This window comes from Pelophylax lessonae (assembly GCF_965119305.1).
Source record: "Pelophylax lessonae genome assembly, chromosome: 2".
Classification (NCBI taxonomy): Eukaryota; Metazoa; Chordata; class Amphibia; order Anura; family Ranidae; genus Pelophylax; species Pelophylax lessonae.
In genome coordinates, this window is record NC_138769.1 from 681,470,381 (window position 1) to 681,493,215 (window position 22,835).

The 22,835-nt window shown below is 43.2% G+C and overlaps 1 protein-coding gene across 2 annotated transcripts in view; it reads right to left on the bottom strand.

Annotated features, from left to right (window-relative positions):
- Positions 1 to 22,835, bottom strand: part of AMOTL1 (angiomotin like 1) — a 233,162-nt gene that overhangs the window by 206,369 nt on the left and 3,958 nt on the right. For both annotated transcript variants that reach the window (XM_082244557.1, XM_082244556.1), the window contains exon 2: positions 1,786 to 1,839. In XM_082244557.1, coding sequence (XP_082100683.1) covers positions 1,786 to 1,839 — 54 coding nt within the window. The remainder of the gene's footprint in view (positions 1 to 1,785; positions 1,840 to 22,835) is intronic.

The window sequence follows — 22,835 nt, forward strand, 5'->3', positions numbered from 1 at the left end:
TAAGCAATTTATGGATTTTAAACTCTGGCATTTTATGCAGTTCCTTCCTTATATTCAAAAATATTGCTATATATTTTTTACCCCACATTTTTGAATCAGGATATAAGCTAACCAGTCACTGTCTGCCTATCCTTCAGATCGGTAGCTTTTACACTGGACACATTTCCATCATAAGAGACTGCTCCTGGCTCCTCCTTTTGAGGACTTCAGATGTCCAGCTAATTGTGGGACACTCACCTGACCTAACAGCTTGGGGTTTCAACTACTCTACCCATCCACAATTTATATTGCTACATATGTCGCCAAACAGATCCACACCAACCAGATGCTTTTAATTCCTGTGCATGCTTTGTAAACTCAGTTATGACCTAACTCTGTAAGTACTCGCCTTATCTGTTATATACTATGTGAACTGCAAAAATCACTGTGTAACGTGAAAAAATCTTTACAATTCATGGCTCTTACACGTCCATTTTTCTATTACTAGAGTACCGCTTTGAACCACCCCTGAAGAAGGAGCAAGCATTTTGGCTTCGAAACATGTCGGGTTTCAAAGTTCTAGTGATATGAGTTATTTCCTTCTGCCCTTTATATGCTTGCACATGTCTTTTTAACCCATTATTGTTATATTTAATAAAATTCATTATTTTTCTATTTATCCATTTTCCTCATCTTTATGTGCCTTAAAAGTCCCAACTAGGGGAACCCCAGATTTTTGCATTAAAGTTATATTAAAGTCTAGTTTTTTTTTTCTTTGTTTAAAAATAGCAAACATGTTATACTTAACTGCTCTGTGCAGTTGGTTTTGCACAGAGCAACTCCGATCCTCCTCTTCTCGGGTCCCCTGCCGGCGCTCCTGGCACCTCCTCCCCTGCAGACTGCCCCCACAGCAAGCAGTTTGCTATGGGGCACCCGAGCTGAACCGCTGCTCTGCCCTGCCCCCTCTGTGCACTGACTTTGATTGACAGCAGCGGGAGCCAATGGGACCACCTGTGTGTCTCAGCGAATCAGGAGGATTCTGGACAACTGAGTCTCTCGATCACTGGATCAAGGTAGAGCTCAGGTAAGTATTAGGGGGCCAGAGGGGGGCTGCTGCACACAGGTTTTTTATCTTAATGCATATAAATGTATATTTTTATTTTGGATAGAGCAAGGAAGGGTTAGAACCCATGTCAGATGTAATTTTTTGTCATCTGTGTCCCATTGCAGAGTTTTCTCTTAACTTTCAGTGCCATAAACAAACAAGGAGTGAGAAGAAATCCCAGGAAATTAAGGGAACTCCTTGGGGACCCCCAAGTCACCAGAACTAGTGTCCCCATTGGAAGATTTCCCCTCTATTATTTTTCTGGGGACATTCCAAAATTTGGGATTTTCTTTTACTTTCACTTTCAATGTTAATGGTAAAAAAGACAAATATAGAGGGTGAATCTCCGTAGCGGGGACACTGACAGCAATAAAAACTAATAGCCATTCTAGTCCCTCTCCAGTCTATTAAAAAAAAAAAAAAAAAAAAGTTTTGCCTTTAGTTATATTTTAAGATAACAAAACCTTCTGCCTTTAGAACCACTTTAAGGATGTCACCCTCCCCAAACATAACAAGGCTCTGGCCTGGAAACCCTCCATTTTGGTCCAAGCACTGCATAATGGGGGAGCACAGCAAAGGGAAGTATAATTGTTTTAGATTTTAAAAACACTCTGTCACTTTGTATGGATTGCACAACGTGTCAGAATCTCCTAAAGTTGCAATCATTTAGGTTAAAAAATAATTTACATTTAATATCTTACCTGGTTGCTGATCTGACTGGAAATCTGGTGCTATTGTGTTGGAATTGCTGCTACCTGAAATTAAAACAGATTATATGTATGAATATAAAATATTGATCATATTTGTAGCCATAGCTCCTGTTAGCAATATTTAAAGTGTATCTATTGCAAGAATAAACTTTGGACACCACCCACAGGACCTCATTTATGGTAAGGATCACAAAACACAGGAATTCAGCAAACTCTGATATACAAACTGCATGACTCTCCTCAGGATGGACATATTTTTATAGACATATTTAGGTGATCAAAACAAAAAATGCTAAATTCACTGATTTGTTAAGGTTGAATTTCACTCTCACAAGCAAATTTAACTACAGTCAGGTCCATAAATATTGGGACATCGACACAATTCTAATCTTTTTGGCTTTATACACCACCACAATGGATTTGAAATGAAACAAACAAGATGTGCTTTAACTGCAGACTTTTAGCTTTAATTTGAGGGTATTTACATCCAAATCAGGTGAACAGTGTAGGAATTACAACAGTTTGTATACGTGCCTCCCACTTTTTAAGGGACCAAAAGTAATGGGACAGATTAACAATCATAAATCAAAATTTCACTTTTTAATTAGGGATGCACCGATCCGATATTGGAATCGGATATTGGCCCCGATACTGGCAAAATAGCTGGATCGGTAAGATTTAGCAGACCCACGGGCTGATCCGGGACGTCGCTACTCTCCAGGCTTCTGACCCTCCCTCAATCACTTCATTAGGAGAAAAAAAAGCTTTTACTCATCTAATTCTACAGTTGCAGGCATTTTTCTTCTGTTCATAGGGGGGGGGGGGGGGGGTCGTCTTTCTTTCAGTATCCACATCACTGGCTGTGTGATGTGGACATTTCCTAGGTATCTGCCGATCCCGATCCGGAAGTATTATTTTGTTATAAGCTCACAAAACAGTTCTTCCAGATCGGAATCGGCAATTTCACAAAGCAAAAGATCGGGATCAAAAAAGTCGGATCGGTGCATCCCTATTTTTAATACTTGGTTGCAAATCCTTTGCAGTCAATTACAGCCTGAAGTCCAAAAAGATTGAAATTGTGGTCCCTGACTGTATGTTTAATCCTTATACTGTTGTCTTTAGTAAATAGATAGGAAAATATATTATATTTACTGGTTTTAAACAATTTTTTTTAATTTCTTCAGTTGCTTTCTGGTTTCCAGGCCTAGGCAAATTATGTCATACATTCCATGAGTCTTCAAGAGGGGAGGAAGGTCTTTCTGAGCTAAGCAAACCCTCCTGCCCGCAGGCCTGAGCTAAGGGTACATGGATTCCAGTAAGTAAATGCTGCATGAAAAATATGCCCTTACTGAAGATGGCCACAGCCAGAAATGCTAGGGAGTGTATTTTGAAGTGATTTCTCACCAAAATAAAGCATGGAAACATGGATGGATGAGGGAGTTTGCTCTGAATATTAAACATGAATTTTACAGCAATTTTGGTGCTCAGATACAGTGTAGTTACACTTTAATCATTATTTGTAAAATTTCCATGACTATGATAGGCCCTTAAAAAATTCCTAATGGTACTTAGCACTTTTTTATTTGCACCTCCACCAGACTCAATTATTAGAAGGACGGAGAGGGCAATCTGTCAAAAAGACCATAAGTGCCGAATTGTTTGTTGTTTACCGAGTGCTCGGGTTCGGCACATCACGGATCTGGTGGACAGATTATTGGGTGGGGTTGGGAAAGACCCAGCTGTCATGGTAAACGTGGGTACCGATGACAAAGTTAGAGGGAGACTGAGAGTCCTAAAAAATGATTTTAGGGACTTAGGAACTAAATTGAGGAATAGGACCTCCAAGGAAGTATTTTCAGAAATACTTGTGTAATATAAATAGAAGAAAAATTTCCGCGCTAGATGTGACAGAAAACCAAATGATTAAGAACAATAGTGAGCAGCTGGCACAAAATCAACTAACAGTGATTCAAAAAATACAATAAAAACCAAAAAGTGCAGCGCTGAAATCAGTATACAATTATATAGCTGAAAAGCTCATATAAAGAAAACAAAAAAGGAGAGGGGATAATGTCCAAATGAATAGTCCCAATATTAAGTGCAGAGATGTGAATCCACGTGCAAAATAACTTTCTTCCAGTGACACCAGGGAAAAGTGTAGGAAGGGGACACCCTTGTGCTCAGGTATAACAAGCAGCTTACCGAAATTCCGTGGCTGCTCAATTTAATGAGACAGCCTCTCCCAGCTAGTAGTAAACCAGTAGGTCAACCGATATCAAGCTCAGGTGCTTCGAAAGACTCCAAAAGCCGAAAGCCGTTTCCGGTGTGTTGTTAAACCGATCACATTAATATGTGGCACACTTGGAACTTCTCATATGTAGAAAGAAACAGAGGCCCATAGCGTAATCCCGTAAACCAATAGGTAAATTTATTAAAAAAACTACTTACAATTTAAAAGACAAAAACAGGCATGTAGTATGTGCCGGTCATGGATCTAACCGCGGCGTCCCGCAAGTCTCCAGATCAGCATATGGATAAACGGCCGGCTTCGTTGGGGGGCGTGTGGATGTTTATGTCTGGGATCGCCAACGTTTCGTCATAAGAAAGACTTCTTCTGGGCGACGCCCAGAATGACGAAACGTTGGCGATCCCAGACATAAACGTCCACACGCCCCCCAACGAAGCCGGCCGTTTATCCATATGCTGATCTGGAGACTTGCGGGACGCCGCGGTTAGATCCATGACCGGCACATACTACATGCCTGTTTTTGTCTTTTAAATTGTAAGTAGTTTTTTTAATAAATTTACCTATTGGTTTACGGGATTACGCTATGGGCCTCTGTTTCTTTCTACATATGAGAAGTTCCAAGTGTGCCACATATTAATGTGATCGGTTTAACAACACACCGGAAACGGCTTTCGGCTTTTGGAGTCTTTCGAAGCACCTGAGCTTGATATCGGTTGACCTACTGGTTTACTACTAGCTGGGAGAGGCTGTCTCATTAAATTGAGCAGCCACGGAATTTCGGTAAGCTGCTTGTTATACCTGAGCACAAGGGTGTCCCCTTCCTACACTTTTCCCTGGTGTCACTGGAAGAAAGTTATTTTGCACGTGGATTCACATCTCTGCACTTAATATTGGGACTATTCATTTGGACATTATCCCCTCTCCTTTTTTGTTTTCTTTATATGAGCTTTTCAGCTATATAATTGTATACTGATTTCAGCGCTGCACTTTTTGGTTTTTATTATATTATTTTCAGAAATACTACCTATACCTCGAGCCACGCCAGAAAGACAGCGGAAGATTAGGGAAGTAAACAAGTGGCTGAGGAGCTGGTGTAGTAAGGAGGGTTTCAGGTTCTTGGAGAACTGGGCTGACTTCTCAGTTGGCTACCGGCTCTTTAGTAAGGACTGTTTGCACCTAAATGGGCAGGGTGCAGCCGCACTGGGAAAGAGGATGGCCAACAAGTTAGAGGTGCTTTAAAACTAGGTGGGTACAGATGTAGAATTAGCCAGCAGGGAGCAAGGTTCAGAAATGGGGGCCTTAGTGGTAGGTTACTGACAGTTCCGAAACCCATGGTGGGTAGGGGGACAAATCACAAGTGCAGCCTAAAAACATTGAACGAAGATACAGTATGCAACCGGACAAAATTACGAGGTTTTAATGCCAATGCTAGAAGCATGGCCAACAAGATGGGAGAGCTGGAGCTGCTAATGTATGAGGAGGATTTAGATTTTGTGGGAATTTCAGAAAGTTGGTTTGACAGGTTTCATGACTGGCTAGCGACTATTCAGGGGTATTCCCTTTATCGCAGGGATAGAGAAGGTGCAGTGTGCAGGTAAATATGAGGGACGACATCACAAATGGAGCGAAGGAGGAGGTAGAATCCCTATGGGTAGAACTTCAAAGGGAAGGCACTATGGGGAAAGTAATATTGGGTGTATACTATAGGCCCCCAAACCAGAGGGAGGAAGGGGAGGCAGACCTCCTATCACAGCTTGGAATGGCAGCAAGAATGGGAAATGCCATTATAACGGGGGACTTTAATTATCCAGATATAGACTGGGCAGAAGGAACCACGCATTTGTCTAAGGCTGGGCAGTTCCTAAGTGTTTTGCAGGACAATTTCATGGGTCAGTTGGTAAATGCACCGACAAGAAACAATGCGGTACTAGACCTACTGATTACTAACAATACTGACCTGATCACAGATATAGAAATACAGGGTAACCTAGGAAACAGTGACCATAGGTCAATCAGTTTCAGTATAAATCATAGAAGTAAGAAACATAAGGGTAATATAAGGACACTGAATTTCAAATGAGCCAACTTCCCTAAACTGTGCTCTTTGCTAGACAATATAAAATGGGATTGAACCCTGGGAACAAAGAACACGGAGGAAAAATGGGAGTGCTTCAAGAACATACTAAACAAAGGGATTGGCCAGTGCATCCCAAAAGGGAATAAGTTTAAAAGAGCAAAAATAAACCCTGGATGGCTAGACCCCAACATAAAAATACAAGGCTGAGGGGTCATTGGCAGCATTCCAACATAACAAAGAGTACAATAAGAAATGTAAAGGCAAAATCAAGGCGGCTAAAATAGAACATGAGAGACATATAGTGGAAGAGAGTAAAAAAAAAACCCAAGAAAGTATATAAATAGTAAGAAAGTGAGACCAGAACACATTGGCCCCTTAAAAAACGATGAAGGGAATCTGGCCACAGAGGACAGAGAGAAGGCGAAAGTGCTAAATAAATTCTTCTCTTCAGTTTTCACAAAAGAATTGGGGGGCTACACTAACCGAGCTGGTAATGTTAAAATAAATAATACACCTCAGCAAGCACCCCCATGGTTAAAGAAGATAGACTTAGAACTAAACTTGAAAAACGTAACATAAATAAATCACCGGGGCCAGATGGCTTGCACCCAAGGGTTCTTAAAGAACTCAGCCAGGTGATAGCCAGACCATTGTTCTTGATCTTTAGGGTTAGTCTACAGATGGGTATGGTGCCAGCTGATTGGAAAAAAAGCCAACGTGGTACCAATATTTAAAAAAGGGCCAAGATATATCTCGGGGAATTGTAGGCCGGTTAGCCTAACATCAGTAGTATGCAAAATTAACCTTCTACGATGAAGTGAGTTGCCATCTAGATAAAGGAAGGCTTTATCTTGACTTTGCAAAGGCATTTGACACAGTTCCCCACAAACGCTTACTGTACAAGCTAAGTTACGTAGGTATGGACCATAGGGTGAGTATCTGGATAGAGAACTGGCTCCAGAGGTGAGTCCAGAGGGTGATGATAAATAGGGAGTACTCGGATTGGGCGGATGTGGAAAGTGGGGTCCCCCCAAGGATCAGTCTTGGGACCAATCCTGTTTAATTTATTCATAAACGACCTCGAGAATGGGATATCCAGCACAATCTCGGAATTTGCGGACGATACTAAGCTAAGCAGGCCAATATCTTCTATGCAGGACGTGGTAACCTTACAAGCAGACCTGAACAAAATAATGGGGTGGGCAACTACATGGCAGATGAGGTTTAATGTTGAAAAATGGAAGGTAATGCGCTTGGGTTTCAGAAATACAAACGCAAGTTACTCGCTAGGGGGAGAACCTCTGGGTGAATCTAAGATGAAAAAGGACCTGGGGGTCCTAGTGGACAACAGGCGTGGCAGTGGCATGCAATGCCAAGCCGCTGCAAGCAAAGCCAACAGAATACTGGCATGTATAAAAAATGGGATTCACTCCAGAAATGAGGAGATTATTCTCTAACTTTACCAGACTCTAGTTTGGCCACATCTTGAATATGCCTTCCAGTTCTGGGCACCGGTCCTCAGAAAGGATGTGCTAGAATTAGAGAGAGTACAGAGAAGGGCAACAAAGATAATAGGGGAATGGAGGACATCAGCTATGAGGAAAGACTACAAGCATTGAACTTATTCTCTCTGGAGCAGAGACGCTTGAGAGGGGATATGATAACAATGTACAAATACTGTACTGGTGACCATAGCATATGAAACAAACTTTTCAGAGTAAGGGAATTCAATAAGACAGGGGGCCACTCACTAAAACTAGAAGAAAAACAGTTTAACCTTAAACTACATAAGGGTTTTTTTTACTGTCAGAATGGTAAGGATGTGGAATTCTCTTCCACAAGCAGTGGTATCAGCTGGGAGCATCAATAGTTTCAAAAAACTATTAGATGGGCACCTAAAAGACCACAGCATACAGGGGTATACAATGTATGGTTAGCAGCAAACACACACACACACACACATTATGGGTTGAACTGGATGGACTGATGTCTTTTTTCAACCTCACTAACTATGTAACTCTTCAGTATTTGATAGTTTTGAGAGTATTGGATGCCTGTGAACCCCACTAAAATAGTAGGTTGGTACTTGGTAGTCACTGCAGTGGATGTTAAAGCTGTGTGTGTGTGTACATATGGATATTGGGATTCTGTTTTGTAATGTATACAGAGGTGTCAATTGTTTTATCCTAATATCCAGTATATGTCCAGAAAAGTATGCCATAAGCAAGTAAAGCCTGGAACACACTATCACCCCCCCGCCCCGATCTGATAGTACAGGATCTCCTCCCGAGCGCTTAAAATTTTTTTGTTCAGCCCCCCCACCCAAACACATAGGTCAGATGCGGATTGGCAGATCTTTTTTAATCATGCCCCTTCAACAGAAGCCAGACGTTCGGCTGCCTTCTGTCAGACCGGCTGCCATACACATGGGCCAAATGTCTATTGAACCGCCCAATATTTGTCCTGTGTGTATGGCCCTTAAAAGATAAGTTCACTTTTTGTAACATGTTACACCCACATTCAGGGTGTACCATGCTATAAATGGACTGCCCCCGCACCTCCCCGATCCCCGCTGTGAAAGCTAGCGGGGTTCTTCTCCCTTCCCGCTAGCTGTCACAGTTTAAAAAAAAACATGGCTGAGCGGGGCTCCACCACCACCTGGCCATGTCACTAATTGACAGGGCTCTGTGCATTGAAAACTGCAAGATTTGGCAGCCATTGCTGCTGCCAGCTTGTAGTTTTCAATGAACTATCACGGCGCTGTGGAGCACCTTGATAGTTCATTCATACTTCCTGTCAGATTGTATCTGCTTACCTGTACTAGGTGTACGAGGAAGCAGATACACTGGCAAATCTGCAGGAGACCTGTATGGCATCAATGATCTGCTGATTGCTGGTGCAATGCGTTATAAACTCCAAAAAAAAAAAATGCAAAAAAAACAAGCACTTTTTTTTCCAAAGAGTGAACTTATCCTTTAAGTATTGGCATTTTGCAGAGTAGGAAGTGGCCAGAGGGTGACCAGAAAAAGCTTGTTTGCATGGTCACACACTGTGGTTCCATGTTCTGACCCCCTAGGCCACTATAGAATACATCAGTAATATATGGGGTCTGAAGATGGAGCCACAACCTGTAGCATGGGACTCAAGCATTCAACTGCTGATGGGTCTTTTGAAAACTGCAGCTCTGGAATGGAAGGAAGGTGGGAGACATCAGAGAGGTGAGTAAAAGGCTTGATGCACATAAGCGATTGAGGCTGTATATACAGTAATGTACATTATGGCGTATTTCTGCACCCAGGATACACAGCTGTCACATACAGCAGACCACAGTAATGAATGGCTGTATTTGGCTGTAATTGGGTTTAGATCACTACTTGCATAACCCTGTGGATGAGGAAAGCCACACACACACACACGTTTACCTACAGACTATTTATGCTCAGGGTTGTATGCCCGTATGAATGCAAGCGGTGTGAACCCATGTACAGCTGGCTGCATTGAATGGGTGTATCCAATACAGCCATTCATTACTACATGGTCAGCTGTACTCAGCAGCCATGTATCTCCGGTGTGGAAATACACCTGCAATTTACAATATACGGCCTCATTGAGCACCTGTGCATGACATCTAATAGTTTTTCTATTGCAGTAAAGTGTCTCTTTTTGATTTTTAGAGCCTGAAACAAAAATAAATAAATAAACTATGATACATTTAAACGCACATTTGTCATACTGCTGTGCAGTTTTATTCTGGAGCTGTCTGCCCACACTTGTCAGGAAAGATAAGTGTTAGAGATATTTGCACTTTCTGTTACTTTTCTCTCTGGTTACCAGGCAACAGCTGCACCAGAATAATCTGCCAATAGCACAACATTCCTTTATCATATTAAATTATTGAAACAAGTAGTCTCTTTAAAAACACATTGATCTGTCTGTATGTGGGCTCAGGAAGAATGGTGATAAATTTATCAGAAACAAGTGAATCAAAGGAAGTTTTCAAGATAATGTTGATAAAAAACTCCTGAGCTGATCATGTGTATTAAAAATCTAATTTACAACAACTGTTCCATGAGGGTGTCTATTCCTGGCCGAGGGAGAGGGCTGCTCTATTATAAGCAGAAACACATCAATTGTGTAATGTTTGTTGTCTAAATTGTTTTCATGCACTGCCCACGTGTAGATTTATTCATGTTCCGTACTTATATACTGTACACAGCTAGCAGTGTAAGATGCTATGATGACTTTCATTAAAGTGGACCTGTACTCAAATATTAAAGTGATTGTAAAGGTTTGATTTTTTATTTTGTTTTATAACAAACATGTTCTACTTGCACAGAGCAGCCCTGATCCTCCTCTTCTGGGGTGCCCCATTGGCGCTCCTGGCTCCTCCTCTTCATTGGGTGCCCCCCCGAAGAGCCGCTTTCCATGAGGGCACCTGTACAGGCGCGTTCCCGATTCCTGCTGCTGCGTCCATTGACACAGACAGCAGGACTCAGCCCTGCCCCCCCACTCTCGTGTTACTGGATTTGATTGCCAGCAACAGGAGCCAATGGCTCCTGCTGCTATCAGTATATCCAATGAGGACCTGAGACAGCGGCTGGAGCTACTGGGCTCGTGCTCGTCTCTGGAACGCTTAGGTTCCGGTAAGAATACCAGGGGGTCTGGGGGGCAGCTGCAACCAAGGTTTTTCACCTTAATGCAAAGAATGCATTAAGGTGAAAAAACTTGAGACTTTACAACTCCTTTAACCACTTCTGGACAAGAAGGATTTGCCCTCTTAATGACCAGGCCATTTTTAGTGATTCAGCACTGCGTTAATTTAAGAGAATTGCGCGGTCGGGTGATGCACTACCTAAATAAAACCGATGTCTTTTTATTCCCCATAAATAGAGCTTTCTTTCGGTGGTATTTTATCACCTATGCGATTTTTATTTTTTGCGCTATAAACAAAAAAAAGAGCGACAACTCTAAAAAAAAAAAACAATATTTTTCACATTCTGCTATATAACATCCCCCCCGCCCCCAAAAAAAAAATGTCATAATCAAAAATTTTCATCCTTTTAGGCCAATTTGTATTCTGCTACATATTTTTGGTAAAAAAAAAAAATCGCAATAATTTTGATTGGTTTGCACAAAAGTTATCGCGTCTACAAACTAGGGGAAAGATTTATGTCATTTTTATTTATTTATTTTTTTACTAGTAATGGCGGCGATCTGTGATTTTTAGCGGAACTGTGACATTGCGGCCAACAGATCGGACCCCTAACTGACATTTTTGACACTTTTGGGGGGACCAGTGACATTACTACAGTAATAGGTGCTAAAAATATGCACTGTTACTGTAATAATGACACTGGCAGGGAAGGAGTTAACACAGTGTTGATCAAAGGGTTAAGTGAAGTGTGAGCCTAGGGGGTGTTTTCTCACTGTATGGGCTTGTGAAATGACCACAGAGACCTGTGATCCTATATAGAAGGATCACAGGCGCTCTGTGATCATTTCAGAGAGAACAATGGTCAGCTGAGTTTACAACAGCTGACCATCCTTCTCTCTCAGCGAGGAGCGATCGCGGGTCCTAGGTGTCAATCGTGGCCACCGGCCCCATCGATCGGCATCCTCGTTGCCTAGCGAGGGCGGGAGTGTGCCGCCGCGTGCTCGCCCCCTAGCAGGACTCCCGCGAACCAACGTACCCATACATCGATTCGCGTAACCGAGCCAGCCTACTGCAGTATATATGTGGCGGGTGGTCGGTAAGTGGTAAAAGTGAGCCTGTACTCAAGTATTAAAGTGATTGTCTTGTCTTGTTGAAAGGCTTGTTTTTTTTTTTTTCCAGTTAAAAATAACAAACATGTGATACTTCCCTGCTCTGTGTAGTTGGTTTTGCACAGAGCAGCCCAGATCCTCCTCTTCTTGGGTACCTCTTCAGCTCTCCTGGCCCCTTCCTCCTGTTGAGTGCCCCCACAGCAAGCAACTTGCTATGGGGGAACCTGACTTGAGTCACAGCTCCCTGTGTCCATTCAGACACCCAGAATGCCCCCTTTCTCTCCTCATTGGCTGACTGACTTTGAATGACAGCAGTGGGGGCCAGTGGCATCATGCTGCTGTCTTAGCCAATGAGGAGGGGAGTCCCGGGCAGCCAAGACACTCCTGCAACATCGCTGGATCTAGATGGACCTCGGGTAAGTATTAGGGGAGCTGCTGCACACAGAAGTCTTTTTATCCTAAAGCAGAGAATGCATTAAGATAAAAAAAACTTCTGCCTTTACAACCACTTTAACCCCTTCCTGCCGATATATTGCAAATATATGGCCTCGGGTTCAGAGGGTTGTACCAAGTGATACCTGAAGCTAGACGCATCACCCTGGTACAGTTTTTTTTAGAGCCGACGGTTGGCTTTCTTGTAATGACAACCGATGCGGCTGAGCAGCCGCTTGGTTGTTATTACAAGGTGCGGGAGGGACGTCCCCCTCCCTCCCGCGGCTCGCCTGGATCTCCCATCTAACCGGGAGACCCGAGCGACCAGCCAGCATGTCCTAAGACCCGAACAAAGCCGGATTTAGCTTTGATCCGGTCTCCAATGTAGAAATTTAAAGGCGCCAGATTTTTTAAAAATGACAGTATTCAAAAATGCCAAACTTGGAGTTTTGAATGCTTTTAAGTGCAGAAGAGGCATTTGGGGTCTTTTAGACTCCAGCTCTCTCCATAAAGAGTACCTGTCACTGCCTATTAATGTCACAAGGGATGTTTACACTTTTTAAAGGGACAGTGTAGAAAAAATAAATAAATAAATAAGAAAAATGAAAATAAATGTAAAGCTCTCTATCCCTCCGTGCAGAAGCGAACGCATATGTAAGTTGCGCCCGCATATGTGTACCGTGTTATCAGGACAATATCCCCCGGACATTATCCCCCAGGCAATATCCCCCAGGACAATATCCCCCCGGAAAACATCCCCCTGGATATAATGCCCACGGGACAACATCCCCCCGGGACAACATTCCCCGGGCAATATCCCCCGGAAAACATCCCCCTGGACATAGGGTTAGAGGGGGGGATATTGTCTAGGGGGATATTGTCCAGGGAGGATATTGTCCGGGGGGAAGCATTGCCTGTGGAGATTTTTCAGTACCATAGTTTGTCGCCATTCCACGAGTGTGCGTAGTTTTAAAGCATGACATGTTGGGTATCTATTTTCTCGGCGCAACATCATCTTTCTTATTATACAAAAAATTATGCTAACTTTAATGTTTTTTTTTTTATTTATTTTTTCATGAAATTGTATTTCTTACAAAAAAAAATTGCATTTGAAAGACCGCAGCGCAAATACAATGTGGCATAAAATATTGCAACGATCGCCATTTTATTCTCTTGGGTCTCTCTCTCGCTCTGCTAAAAATGTATATATAAGGCTTGGGGGTTCTAAGTTATTTTCAAGCAAAAATTACTGATTTTAACTTGTAAGCAACAAATGTCAGAAAAAGACTTTTAGGCATGAAGGTTTTAAAGCAGAAATCTGGGCTAAACAAATATTGCCTAGCTACAATGTGTATTCTTACTTGAATCTTGGTGTACTTTGTATATTTCTTCCAGGTTTGTACAGTAATCCATCATGAAACATTTTATGATAAAGACCAGTCACTGCTGCTCTATCTCTGCAGGGTAACTGGTCTTGTATCTGCCCCCTCATTTCTGAAAGCAGCCTGCAGTGGGAGGTCCTATTGGAGGACCACTTACAACTCTACTCTACACAGAGGCTAAGGACAGCACAGGGGTGATGTCACCACATTTTTGTTGTCACCAGTTTTTGTGCATTGGGGTTAAGCTTTAAGATACTTTACAGATACATTAAAGAATAATTCCAGGTGTGGATTTTTTTTTTTTTTTTTAACATACAGTGGGTATAGAAAAGAATCACCCCCTTTAAAATAATCACATTCTGTTGCTTTGCAGTGTGAAATAAAGACAGATACCATTATTGTTTTATCCAGCTGTATTTTCTTAGTGCAACTTATAACATCCAAGTGAAAGATATAACACCAACATGTAGGAAAAAATAATAATAATCAAAAACAGAATCACTGAGTTAGAAAAAGGATCACCCCCTTCTAAAAATGACTTGTAAACTCAATCAGGTGTAGCTAATCACCTTCTCAATGGCAGACAAAGCCATTTGACTTTTAACTGTGATCATCTGTGGTTATTTTGATTAGCTCAGCATGAAAAGAGCTTTCCTGGAGCTTTTCAGTGGCAAAAGTGCAACTGAAGCAAACAATCAACTATGGGTGGCAAGGCACTGTTGAAAAATCTGCAGGATAAAGTTATGAACGGGCACAAGTCAGGACATGAATTTATGACAAAGAGTGGTCATTGTGCGCATGTGACAACAATATCACAAATTCTCCACAAATGTGACTTGTATGGGAGGGTTGCAAGAAAAAAGCCACTCCTCAAGAAAGGCCAGATGAAGTCATGACTGCGCTTTGCCAAAACACACTTTGAAGATTTTGAGGCCACATGGAGAAAGATGTTATAGTCAGATAAGACTAAAATGTAATTATTTGGCCTCAATACCTAACAATATGTCTGGCGGAAATCCAATACAGCTCACCATCCAAATAACACCATTCTAACAGTAAAGCAGGAGGTGGAGGTGGTAATATCCGGTTATAGGTGTGTTTCTCTGCAGCAGGGTCTGGAGTACTTGTCAGGATAGAAGGAAAAATGGATGGGGCAAAATACCATCAACTTTTTGAGGAAAATCTGCTGCACTGTGCCAGAAAATAGTCAATGGGAAGAAGGTTTCCCTTCCAACATGACAATGACCCAAAGCACACAGCAAAAATGACCACACTGTGGTTGAAGGATAAAAAAGTGTCCTTGCATGGCCTAGTCACAGCCCAGACGTAAACCCCATTGAAAATGTGTGGAATGACTTGAAGACTGCAGTCCACAAATGGTCAAATTTAAATGCAAAGTTAGTAGACATTTCCCATAAGACTGAAGGCTGTAGTTAAAGCAAAAGGTGGTTCAACAAAATACTGACATAAGGGGGTGATCCTTTTTCCAATTCAGTGATTCTGTTTGAATTTTTTTCTGACATGTTGGGGTTATATCTTTCACTTGGATCTTATAAGTTGCACTGAATATATATATATAGCTGGATAAAACAAACTGTGCCCATCTTCATTTCAGACTGCAAAGCAACAAATTATTTTAAAAGGGGGTGATTCTTTTCTATACCCACTGTAAGTTGTAGTTGTATTGATCCAGATTAATTGTCCTATTTGGGTTAACTGCTCCTTCTTTAAAGAAGTGGACTGTTGTATCAGTTCCTTTTTATGGGCAGGTGCTGCTCCGCGTCTGACAAGGTCTACTCTTCAGCTCCCGATTAGCTGCGGTGGTTTGGCCCTTCCTAATTTTTGAACTTACTACTGGGCTGTCATCTGTTGGTGGATCATGGCCTCGAGAATGAATGCAGTGGTCTGCCTGGAGGTGGCTTGTCTGGGGGCCCTAACAGAACTAGGCAATCTGGTCTACTTTACTTAGGCAACGTTGACGGTATGGATAGCTGCTAGGGCTTGTTTTATGAAACCCAATCACTGGTCTCCATACCAACTTCTGTGGGGTAATCCCTCTCTAGCTCATATCAGGATGTCCCCGACCCACAGGTCTGGTGACACACCTGGAGAATTACGAGAGTCACCTTAATATTGTGAAGAGTCACGAGAGTCACTTTTTTGAAGCACCTCATTGCACTTTGTTTTGTACATGGACATTTTTATATTGATTATTATATTCATCCACATTTGAGTGCGCTATTTATATATTTATCTGCACGTTATTTAAGCACTTTATTGCTTGTTTGGCATTGTGGACACATGAATTACTCATATTATTTTTGATATTATTATACATTTCTGATTTATATCCCAGCACTTAGAAATATTTGCACTTTTTACTATCTATTTTGCACAATTTGAAGAATATTGTTCTATGTATATGTTGATGTTCTAAGATATTGTTCACTTCTTATATACCAGTTTTTTTATTTATTTATTTTTACCACCTTCTGTTTATTTTGGGACATCAGCCACACATTTATTTATTCTTTTTGGTATTTACACTATTTCAACACATTGATAACTTATTACTTATTTATTACATTGAGTCTTCACTCATTGAGATATTAACGTGGAAACTTTACATTTGACTACTCCCATTGATATTTTATTGATATTATATCACTCTGCCCAGAGAGAAATTAGGCGCCAATTTTTTCTTTATTCATTATACGGAGTACATGGTGAGCCTACAAAATTGGCTGCTTATTTCTGTGTTTTATTTGTATACATTTGCTTAAATTATTCACACATCCACTTTAACCTCATACCCCATTGGTAGCGCATTGGCCTACTTCTCATTTCTTCAATAGCCATGCCGTTAAAGCCAGCGACCGTAAAGCAGGATGGAAGATCAGCCCCTGAGACAGCAGGTTGACCCTTAGAGGCAGCCGCCAAGAAGGCACTACGACCATCTTTACCAGGTCTGCGTACCAAGACTGATGAGGCCAGTCTGGGGCCACCAGAATCACTGGAACATTTTCCACCACCATCCTGCGGAGAAACCTCGACAACAGCTGTATCGGAAGGGAAGGCATAAATCAAGGAGCTACCAATGCGTCTGTGGCGTAGGCCAGAGGATCTCGAGCCCTGGCCATAAACCTTTGCACCTTTTTGTTCAGACGAGATGCAAACAGGTTGACCTCCGGGGTGCCCCACCAGACACACAAGAGATGAAATACCTCTGGATGCAGGGACCATTCCCCTTGGTCCAGAACCTGACAACTCAAGTAATCCATCTGCCAGTTCTCCACTCCTGGAATGTAAACTGCGGAGAGAGACGGAACATGTTCCTCGGCCCAAGTCAGAATCCCACCTCCTGGGCCACCTGGGCACTCTTTGTGCCCCCTTGGTGATTGATGTAGGCCACAGCCATGGCATTGTCTGATTGAATCCGACCCGGGGAACCTTGTAGCCGATTCGTCCAGTTGAGCAGGCAAAGCTTGATTGCTCTGAGTTCCAGAACATTTATCGGTAAAGAGGACTCCTTTGTCGACCAGACTTCCTGGGCACAGAGATTGACCAGCAATCCACCCGAGCCCGACAGGCTGGCAACCGTGGTGATCACCGTCCACAACAGCAGTAGAAAGGATTTGCCCTGGCTCAGGGAGGGCAACAGAAGCCACCAAGAGAGCGTTGAGCTTGTGAGACGGCTCAAACATATCATTCTGTTTAAGGATTGCGGATCCTTGTTCCACTTGACAAGAATCTCCTTCTGCAGAGGCCTGGAATGAAATTGAGCAAATGGGACCACCTTGAAGGTCGACACCATCAGCCCTAGGGCTCTCATGCAAGTCCGTAGAGATGAGAGATCATTATCCATCAGCAAACTGATCTCTCCCTGCAACATCTGAAATTTTTCCCAGGGAAGAAAGACCCTTACTAGAGAGGAGTCCAAAGTCAGTCCCAGGCAATTCAGTCGCACCGCCGGGGTCAGTGCAGATTTTTTGAAGTTGATGGTCCTCCCGAACTCCTGAAGGGTCTGAACCGTGATTGACAGGTCGCCCAACAAGGCTGAGTGAGAGTTTGCTCTCAACAGGAGATCGTCCAGATATCCCAGGATATCCCTTTTCTGCGTAGCAAAGCCAGCACCGGTGTTCCGTGAGAATTACCTACCCGTGAGAAAAACCTGCCCCTCGTCACTTCCGGTACTCCGCACTGTATGTAATGCAGCGGGTACATTAAAACAGCTGTGCTGAAATACGAGTGATCTCCGCTCCTATCCCGGTCACTTCCCTGCTCTCGGATAGTAAATATAAAAGCGGCGGCGGCTGTATGAAAACATAAATCACTGAGCCGAAAGCCGCTTTTATATTTACTTGCCGAGAGCAGGGAAGTGACCGGGACAGGTGCGGGGATGACTCGTATGTCAGCACAGCTGTTTTAGGTAAGTGCCGCGTCGGTAGGTTTTTTTCACGGTACACCGTGATCGTTTTATACTAGTGCGCATGCGCACTAGTAAGCTCCTCTGTTCTGCCTTTAGGTATCCGGCGCTCTGGGCATGCGCACTGCTGCGCTGCTCAGATGCTTCTGGCCGGAAGTGACGAGGGGTAGGTAATTCTCACAGGGTAGGTAATTCTCACGGAACACCGGGGCCAAAACCTTGGTGAAGAGTCTGGGAGCGGAGGCTAGACCAAAGGGTAATGCCACAAATTGAAGATGCTCCTCCGCTACTGAAAAACGGAGATACCTCTGATGTCCCCCGTATATAGGGATGTGTAGATACGCATCTTTGATATCGATGGAGGCTAGAAAGTCCCCTTGATTTAAAGAGACTACCACCGACCGAATGGATTCCATTCAAAACTTATGCACCTGCACAAAGCAGTTCAGTGACTTGAGGTCCAAAATTGGACGCACCTTGCCCTCCTTTCTGGGCACTGTGAACAGGTTTGAATAGAAACCTTGAAACCGTTCCTGATGAAGAACCCGCATAATCACTCCTTGTGCAATGAGATCCTGCACTGCCTCCCTGAGATCCAGCAGGTAGCAGAGTGTGCCCGAGGAATGCCCAAAAAGACCCCTATACTGTATCACCTCACAGTGTATTCAGCAGCTCTGCGGCATGGAGATTCAGCAGATGAAATGTCTCACAGGAAGTGACCTGGAAGCACAAGAGGCCGAACTGCCTGTGTAGCTCCAGGCTACAACAAAATGGTGCCAATGCAAAAGCATAGGAAGCTCAGGGAAAATGGCCACCTTACACACAGAGAGCCGTTGCCCACATGGCGGCTGGAATCGCTGCCATACAGTCAGGGCCCAGGCATGAGGCCACCTCAGGGATCCACCTAAAAGGACCTCACAGGACAAGGTAACAGGCGCCAAATATAGCACCCCCATGTGGGAGCAGGGAGGGCAGGGCCGGGTCTTGATAGGCCTGGGGGATCTTTCAGGAAAAAATAGAGTCCTGTTATGCTTAGGAGTGGGCCCACATCTCCCCCCCCCGAGGCTGCTAGGGACATGGGGGGCTCAGCATTTCTCACCATACAATGGACCTGGTGGGCTCCGCTCCGGGCAGACTGCCTCGCACCCTGAGTGGGGGTGCTGCCAGCCGAGGGGTACGCTGCGACTCAGGGCGTCCCAGGTCGATGCGTCCCGGCTAGACAATTATTTGCAGGCTCCTCCCTCCACAGGTTCATGCTCATTGGCCAGGCTGGGAGACCGAAAGGATCTAGATTATCCAGTGCCTTGCCATGGCCTGCAGCTTACGCATGTATTTGCAAATGTGTGCAACTAAACCCCTGTTTTTAACGCATACTGTTAGACAGGTTAATTCGGTTGGTCGCTGGCTGGTTGGTAAGTAGTGACTGGAAATCCCCTTGCTTTTTTGATCGTCCCTCCATAGGTTCACGCTCTTTGGCCAGGCTGGGAGACCGTAAGGATCTAGATTATCCAGTGCGAAACCTCAGCTGGCTGTCGCTTGTAGTTCACCAAGAGGATCCCCCTGACACTAGCTAGCGATAGTGAGTAAAGAGAAATAAACAGAAATATTCTGAAAAGAATAAAAAACTGAGACCGAAGTCCCAACAGGAAACCTAGGTCCTTCTCCTTCACTAGGCAGCAAGAAACTGATTTGAGAGCACAGTGTGTGCAAAGGTTATGCCGAGAAGGACAGCCCCTATAGGCGTGTCAGTGAATTTTTTCACTGCCTAGTCTACTCCTTTAGATGGTGCATAACCCAATGGTAAAGAAGCATAGCTGCTGCGTCTGTCAATGGACGATAGAGAAAATTAAAATTGTGAAAGAAAACTTTTTAATTCCTTAATTATCCAAAAAAATGTGACAAAAAAATTACAACTTCAAAAAACTTGGTATGCCTCTTACTATATACCTCAGACTGTCTAATTTGCAAAAGGGGTCATTTGGGGGGTATTTGTACTGTCCTGGCATTTTAGGGCCTCAAGAAATGAGATTATCCATCAGTACATCAGCATTGATCAATTTTCAGATAATACAGTACGATATTTACTGTAATCTGATTTGTGGACACTTTAACTTTCACACAGACTAAATAATATAAGTTATTTTCACCAAAGAAATGTAGCAGAATACATTTTGGCCTAAATTGAAGATTATTTATTTGCAAAATTTTAACAGAAATATAGGATTGTTTTTTTTTTTTAATTAAGACTTTTTTAGTTTATCGATTTCTGTAAAGAAAATTTTAAAAATGTCATAAGGGTACAGTGTTGCATGACCGTGCAATTGTCATTCAAATTGGGACAGAGCTGAAAGTTGAAAATTGTCCTGGGCAGGAAGGGGGGGGGGGGGAATTTTCCAGCATTAAGGTGGTAAAGGTTGTGTTTTTCTTTTTTTTCTCTAAAACCCTCCAATACCGGGTACTTTCACCCCCTTCCTGCCCAGGCCAGTTTTCAGTGCTGTTGCACTTTGAATGATAATTGCACGGTCATGCAGCACTGTACCCTATTGACATTTTTATCATTTTTTTGAGACAGATAGAGCTTTCTTTTGGTGGTATTTAACCACCATAGCGTTTTTTATTTTTTGCTAAATGAACAGAAAAAAACATTTTTGAAAACAAAAAAAACTTTTTCTTTGCTTCTGTTATAAAATTTCTTTTTCACTGCGCTAATAATACTGCATGAATGGGCACTGATAGGCTGCACTGATGGGCACTGCTGAGGCTGCACCAATGAGGTGGCACTGATGGGAAGTGATAAGCTGCACTGATGGGCACTGGTTAAGAGGCACTGATGAGATTGCACTGAAAATTTTACATTGATTGGCCCTGATAGGCGGCACTAATGAGCACAGATATGCTGCTCTGATGGGCACTGATATGCTGCACTGATGGACACTGATGGGGCTGCACTGATGATTAATGCCCTGATTCTCAGTGTAAATGCCCCTGTCACAGGAAAGCCACTTATTGGTTTATCTTTTCTCAGACAATGAAAGCGCTGAAGAAAGGATATGCCGATAACCAGCATTTGTTTACATGTAATCAGCTGTGATTGGACACAGCTGATCATATGGTAAAGAGCCTACATTATTGTCTACTTACCATGATCAGTTATGCGATTTGTCTGAGGAAAGAATGGGAGAACGTCATATAACGTCCTGCCAGGAACAATAGCGGTCACACCCGGCCATCATTCTATAAAAGGCTGCGTGGGAACCAGTTAAATAACAAACATGTTATACTGTCCTGCTCTGTGTAATGGTTTTGCACAGAGCAGCCCCGATCCTCCTCTTCTCGGGTCCACCACCACAGGCACTTCTGGTTCCTCCCCCTGACCAGTGCCCCCAAAAGCAAGCCGATTGCTATGGGGGCCTTTACAACCACTTTAATTATTTGGGGGGGGGGGGGGTAATTAATCTACAATGCTATTTGTAATCTGCAGCATTGAGGGGGTAATGTATAACTGATGCATTAATGACCAGTGGTAGTTAATGAACTACTATGTGCTACATTAGTGGCAGTGATGTCAGTAATAAAAAGGTTAATTAACACTGACACTGGTACCACTGCCACTAATGAAGCACATAGTGGTTAACTAAATGCCACTGGTCACTAATGCATCAGTGATCAATGGCAATACATTAACCCCCTCCATGCTGCATATTAAAAACAGCATTGTAGATTAATAAACCCCCACAAAGTTAACCACTTCAGTAAGATCACACAGTTAATTAAGACAAAGCGGTGCAGTAAAACAGTTATTAGCCTCTGAGCTCACTCGCCCACGGTAGTGGACGCTCCCTGCAGGTCAGAGTGGCCGCACTCCTCCTCTTCCATCCCAGGCTCTCGGCCTCTGAATGACATCATGCCGGGTGGGGCCTAGGAAGCTCCGCACATTCGTATAGCTTCGATGCAGCTCTGCAAGGATAGCACGGTGTAGCGGCGGCCGGCGGCTGTATACAGTGTCTGGGCCCCTATGTTAATTCTGCCCGAAGTGCGGCCTTTTTACGGGCATCAGAGCGGCCCGGAAGGGGGGGGGATTGCCACCTTGACCCCCAGCCCAGTCTGCCCCTGACACTGGACCTCATGCAACTTGAAATCTGTGCCTCTCCACTCTTCCTCCAGACTCTGGGACATTGATTCTCAAATGTAATGCAAAATTTTCCATAGTCAGTAATGGTTTGGGGAGCCATGTCATCTGCTGGTGTTGGTCTACTATGTTTTATTGCTTCTATTTTATATGCTTTTATGTCATGCTTCTCTCTGCTGACCAGCTTTATGGAGATGCTGATTTCATTTTCCAGCAGGACTTGGCACCTGCCCACACTGCCAAAACTACCAATACCTGGTTTAATGACCATGGTATCACTGTGCTTGATTGGCCAGCAAACTCTCCTGACTTAAACCCCATAGAGAATCTGTGGGGTATTGTCAAGAGGAAGATAAGAGACACCAGACCCAACAATGCAGATGAGCTGAAGGCCGCTATCAAAGCAACCTGAACTTCCATAACATCTCAGCAGTGCCACAGGCTGATCGCCTCCATGCCACACCAAATTGATGCAGTAAATCATGCAAAAGGAGCCCCAACCAAGTATTGAGTGCATACTATACTGTACATGGACATACTTTTCAGTAAGCCAACATTTCTGTATTAAAAATTATTTTTTTATT